The 6,386-nt window shown below is 38.2% G+C and overlaps 1 protein-coding gene across 1 annotated transcript; it reads left to right on the forward strand.

Moving 5' to 3' along the window:
- Positions 1-312: 312 nt before the first annotated feature.
- Positions 313-5,264, forward strand: LOC105162292 (uncharacterized). The gene is made up of 5 exons (XM_011080297.3): positions 313-992; positions 1,882-1,918; positions 2,115-2,351; positions 2,438-2,485; positions 4,507-5,264. Exons 1-5 carry the CDS (start codon positions 691-693, stop codon positions 4,765-4,767), a joined length of 885 nt encoding a protein of 294 aa, XP_011078599.1. The 5' UTR covers positions 313-690; the 3' UTR covers positions 4,768-5,264.
- Positions 5,265-6,386: the final 1,122 nt, after the last annotated feature.

The following is a 6,386-nucleotide window of genomic DNA, read 5'->3' on the forward strand; positions in this document are numbered from 1 at the left end:
AAACTCCATATATATATATATATATATATATAAACCTAATCAAGACCAAATAATTTAATGTTTTTATTACATACTTTGAACATTCTTGACAAGAAGACTATTTCTCAACCTGCCCAAAAGTCCTCCTCATGACAATTTTCATTGATGTAATAATTCCTAGATTATTAACAAACTCAATGTACCAAGAATGCCACCAAGAGTGGCCCAAGGTTTCTGAAAATTGCACAAGGAGACAAAGGGCAAATCTGGGTTTTCACACTAGCCTGATCAATAATGGGTGTCCATAACCATAACCATACATCAAACAAGGATCCATTTGTTTATTACAACTCATCCGAAAACCCCAACAAACATGCAACACACAAAAGCGCGCACACACACACACCCACTTCTCTTCATTGTTTGCTTCTTTTGATTCACCTGTCTCCATCTTCCGCTTAGATCGGGTCTTCCAATACCGCCATAGTCATCGACATCACAAACCCACAAAATCAAGAAAGAAAGAGAAAGACGGGGGAGATGAGATAGAACAAAAAACCCAACAAACAGGACGCAAGGAGGAGGGAAAAGGGTGCCGTGGTAGTTCCATAATCTGGGGCATTCTTGATGGCTTGAATTGTTGTGTTTCATGGTGAAAATTGGGTTCTTGATAAAGGGCTGTTTGTTGTTGTTGATTGGATAAAGGGATAAATGGGAAATGTGACGTCAAGCGTGGCTGCAAAGTTTGCGTTTTTCCCACCTGAACCACCAACGTATGAGGTGTACAAAGAAGGGGATGGTGGGAGGCTGGTGATGAGTGGGTTGACGGCTGATAAGAACGTCGACGTTCATTTGCTGGATACGAAAGGAGGAAATAAGATTGTAGCCACCTTCTGGAAGCACCCGGCGGGGAGGTTCACCATATTGTACTCCCATGGCAACGCTGCTGATTTGGGGCAGATGCAAGAGCTCTTCATTGAGCTCAGAGCACATCTCCGTGTCAACATCATGAGGTTTGCTGTTTGAATTTCTGTGTTTCTTGATCCTATGTCTGTGTGTTTGAGCAAATTCATGTTTGTTTTCATTCTTGGGCTTCCTATTTTGTTGTCTTAATGGGCCTTTTCTGGTTTCTTGTGGAGGCACCTGAATTGGGTGGTTTTGGATTTTGGTTATTTCCTGTTGGATGGATATGGAAACTGGAGGAAGACGTATCTTTTCTTTTGAAGATTTGTAGTTTCTGTTGGTATGTAATGCCTTTGAATGTGAATGGGAGATTTGTGTGGGAAATGGGTTGATCAGAATTTGGAAATCAGTTTCTGGGATTCATATCATGCTTGAATTGATGTTCAGGGTTGTCAGGACTGATGTTGCACAGGGTTTATTTCTTTCATTGATTTTTTGGTACTTTTTCAATCTTTGGACCATTGAAGAGTGTTTATGATTTGGTTTTATCTTGACCGAACATAGTTCAAAGCTGCAACCCTGTTAGTATAATTCACTGTATATGTTTTCCACGAGCAATTGCTCTTCAGTTTCTCGACTACTAACATACGAAATAGTCAAGTGTTTTAGTCACCAGAATTTGTGGTTTTTACGGACTCCATCATGTCGAGTTATGATCAAAAAGCGGCCATCTCCATGCTTATTGTTTGGCCTCTTTATTATTTGAATTCCATACTTGTAGTCAATCAACATCATGATCAATGCCATTTTCGCATTTCCTCTTTTTGTTTGCAAGTGTGCTTGTATCTACTAGCTTAGGGCAGGGTTTGGAGGTATTACTAATCTTGATGGTTGCTAGTCTGGTCTAGCGTAATCCATCATCGTCACTTGCCAAGTAGAATTACACAGAGCATTCTTCTCATTCTTATTGACATCCTATATTCTTTGACTTCGTTGCAGCTATGATTATTCTGGATATGGAGCATCTACTGGTAAGGTGAGAACATGTTCATAAAGTATTCACATCGAAATTTCATTTTATCTTAGGGTTTAAGGCATACTGACCATAAAGCAATTTGAGCATGAATTTTCATTATAATGGAAGACAGAGGAGGAATTGTGGAATTGAGTCTTTCAAGCTTGAGTTTTGCCACATGGATTCATTTGATGTAGTTATTTTATACTTGTTACAGCCATCAGAGTTGAACACATACTATGACATTGAGGCTGTCTATAATTGTTTGAAGAGTGAGTACGGGATCAAGCAAGAGGATGTAATTCTGTACGGCCAATCTGTTGGGAGTGGTCCCACGTTACATCTGGCTGCTCAGTTTCCACGGTTAAGAGCTATTGTTCTTCATAGTGCAATTCTTTCAGGCATACGAGTTCTGTATAATGTTAAGGTGACGTTCTGGTTCGACATTTTCAAAGTAAGTTTTCAACCCTCTTAACTTTTGTTCTTGACTTTACTATTCGGGGATGTCTCTAATTGAGGATCTCTGTCTATTATTTCCAGAATATAGACAAAATCAGGAATGTCAGCTGCCCGGTTTTGGTCATACATGTAAGACATCTCTCACTTTTGTCCTCTGTTACTCCAAGATACAATGTCAAGATGTGTTTACACTACCATCGCACCTGTTTTAGGTCACATTCTCTCACAATATAGGACACTAGAATCCCCCATTGGGTAAGTGACACCGTCATTACTCCTCCACGATCTAGACTGGCCACAAAACACAATCAAACTGAGGTTTATGCCACTAATGTCATTCTATCACACTCAGGACCTACGCGACCAGCTCCAGAAGTGTGGTTCGGTTTGATAGGTGTTGCTGACAACTATATTGTATTTGTCCTTGTTCTGTGAAAATGATTGATGCAAACACCCAATTTATGAACAAATCCAACATTTTTGCCAGAATCTATCTGGGATGCTGGAACGTTCATAGCTAAACATCAACCACCCTATAACATACTCTATAGTTTGAGAAAATGTTTAGTTGTGTGTAGTGTGTAGGCTGGACACGGGAGCATCCTTTAAGCCAAAACTTATTTCGGTATTCTCAGCCTCAACACCCTCATCGCCTCTATTTAAATCATATTACCTGAACATCCTAATATTTATGGCTGGCCAAGCAGATGAATTTATTCTTGACCTTCATAGTCATTACAATCATCCTCCTTTAATCTTCTGCACTTTTCTCTGTTTTACTCCTGGTGGCGAGAAATCCTTTTTCCAAGTATTTACGAAGCCCTTGACCTATGCAAGGTGGGTATTAGCATTCACCTCTCCAGCGAGACATGGTATCACTTTGAAACTCTTTAACGATAATACTTCCTGATCATGTCAAGCAATGCTCACTTTCTCCGCAGGTATGAAAGCACACATGGGTCTCTCCTTCTCTTAGCACTTTGAATAACCTTATTGTTCCTCGTGCTGAATAACTGTGTGAGCTGCGCAGTTATCTGTATCCACATGAATTTCCCTTGTTGCTTGACCTGAATTTCAACTGTAGCTTTACAGAGAATGGAGAGAGCCTGGTTTGGAGTGCTTGTGCTCTCAATTTGAAGTCCCGCATGCGCACTATTTCTTATTACCTTCTTATCCAAATTTTATGTCATCTCATATCTTCATGAGCTGGCAATGTGGTGTTACGGCTATAAGGATTCAATTTGGGGAATGATTTTCCTAGTGGTTGGTGGGAATATGAATTCTGAAACTAGAAATCACGTAGTTAATATATTGCTCCAGATAGGCTTGGATCTCTGATTACAAAAGCTGAATTGCTTATATAAAATGTTGCTTTAGACATAAAATTCAAATTCCCAACTACATCTTTCGGTCTTTAGGTTTATAATCAAATATGAACTTCACGTGATCAAGTTTTCTTAAAACTACACCCAGAATCTGTTAAGAGACATTAACTGATTGAGCTCAGCTACGTACAGTCTAACTTTATGATGCAACCAAGACCGATTATAGAAGTTACAATAAGGATTCGGCAGCTCTCTTCTTGAAGATCTGCTCCAACTATTCCCTTGCTCTTGTTTACATCACAATATTGTAGCTAGACTTAGATATGAAAGTTTCTACAAGCTCCTTTAGCTTTAAGTCTGCTCTCTCAAAGCTAGTAAGTCCTTAGCTCGTTAAGGTTTTATAGTTTACACTAACAATCTACGCACGGCCTTGTAGTTGATTACATGGTGAATGCTTCTTTCTAGCCAGCTTAAATATGTATTTTGTTAGAGAGGAGAAAATTTGAAGGCCATGAGACAAGCCAGGATTATGTTTTCTACTATAGGAGCTTCAGTTTTCTTCATGTCTACGCAAAATGTGTCAGTTCACCGGCAGCTGGAGAACCTCAATAGGTTAGCTGAATAGAATTCTGGTGCAATTTCACACTAGTAGCAGCTTTTTTCAGCCATGTTAGACCTTGTTTCATCTTCATCCAGCATACAGATTTTCATCTCCGCTGCAAACTTCTTTGCTACTCCTTTTATTGAATTTTTCACTGCCAACAAAAGCTATGTATCTGCTATGAGGTGCCCTATCATCTGTTCTTTACTGCTATTATTTGTCAGGGTACGAACGACGATATTGTTGACTTGTCCCACGGCAAGAGATTATGGGAGCTCGCAAAAGAGAAGTACGAGCCATTATGGGTCCAAGGTGGAGGGCACTGTAATCTTGAAACGTTTCCGGAGTACATTAAACACTTACGGAAATTTGTAAACGCAATGGAGAAACTTTCCTTCTCAAAGAGGGGCAAGGCCCGCTCCGCTCCTGCCACAAACATGTCGGAAATCAAACACAACAAATGCTTGAGATTTGGTAAAAGATAACCGTTGCATGAAGACAGTCTTACTGGCGTACCATTGTGGGAAGTGTTCGAACTCATTTGATTGCTTCCAAGAACTTGACTCAACACAGCAGCTGCTGAGCTTATAGGGAAGCAATACTTACAAACATTGCAGCTTTTTGAGATCCAGTGCCTGCTGAATCAGCAAATGGATCTTTTCCTGACAGAGAACGACGATTGGAAGTTCCGCTCACATCAAGGTATGGTTTATTTCCATAGCATTGGAGTTTTCATGTATACTAGGATGTCAAGGTTTAGCTGCAAAACTTAGTGTAATAGATTGTTAACGTCTTGCGGGGCGAGGTGCCCCCTTATTCATCATCCTTGTGAAGCAAACAATGGATATGAACCTTTGCTCTTTGCACATCAAATTCTCCTTGTTTTGATGTTCAAACATTTATTTTCGTCTCTCGTGTACATATTCGATGACTTAACGTTCTTGCTTTTTCTTTGATTGTACGAGTTTTGGGCTTGCATAAATCAGTCTATGATGTTTGTTTCTACATAGTTTAGAAGAAACCAAAGCATCCAAATCTGATGATGTATCGTTAAATCATACATGATATTGTCATCATATAACTCATTTCATACCGTTAGATCATATATGAAATTGTCATCATATAACTCATCTCACAGTATCCTTACATTCTCATTCAATTCCAGACAATTGAACTTGAGTGATATATTGACTGACTCAGAAGGTTGTAGAATGTTCTTCAAGTGTATGAAGAGATTCTTACAGTGTGATTCTTTGTAGTACTAAACTCGGGCAAAAGTGTTGGAGAACTCAGCTTATGATGTCTTGATAACTGTCACTCCAGATTGGTAGGGATATGTAACCAGTAACCTTCCTCTCACATGGTTCTTGAAAAGTCAAAAAAGGAAAAATAAAATAAAATAAAATAAAAACACCTAATTCTTGAGAGTTCTCAAAATCATAAAATATTCACACAAATCAAATTTGAGTTAATCAAATCAATCACATCCCAAGTGTATTATACTTGTCATATAATTGATTACTTTTCTTAAACTGTATGCATCAATCACACGACAAGTACATTATAATTTTTTTAATATAATTAGTTTTGATCTGGCCAAATTTGATCCAAATTAAATTTTTTCTTCAAAATTCTAAATTTTTTTAGATAATCACAATCATTCATTTCTTTTTTTTTTTTTTTTTGAGTAAAAGTAAATTTCATTAAACAATAAGACGTACACGAGTACAGTACAATCATAAATCATTCTCTAGCTTTACCCCATATAGGCCAACGGATCCGACATTAGCGATAAAGACCTCATGAGCTAACAGAAAATGGTAAATCAGTACTAATAATCCGCTTCTCACATCATCAATAATAATAACAGAAAGCATATGTGCATTATGGCACACATTCTCGAACCGGCGACGCACAACCATTCATTTCTTTTAAATTTCTTGGGCAAATCACGTTCTAATTTTAGAAGAAGTCGATATAATTTATTCGATTATTTTTTTATATGGAAGAAAAGAGAATCAAATAAGTTACAAATCCAATATTAGATAACCAACATCAATCATCATCATTGGAGGGCAAGAATCATGGAAACCAGGCATTTATG

This window comes from Sesamum indicum, linkage group LG5 (genome assembly GCF_026168435.1).
Source record: "Sesamum indicum cultivar Baizhima isolate 11 linkage group LG5, ASM2616843v1, whole genome shotgun sequence".
NCBI classification, from domain to species: domain Eukaryota; kingdom Viridiplantae; phylum Streptophyta; class Magnoliopsida; order Lamiales; family Pedaliaceae; genus Sesamum; species Sesamum indicum.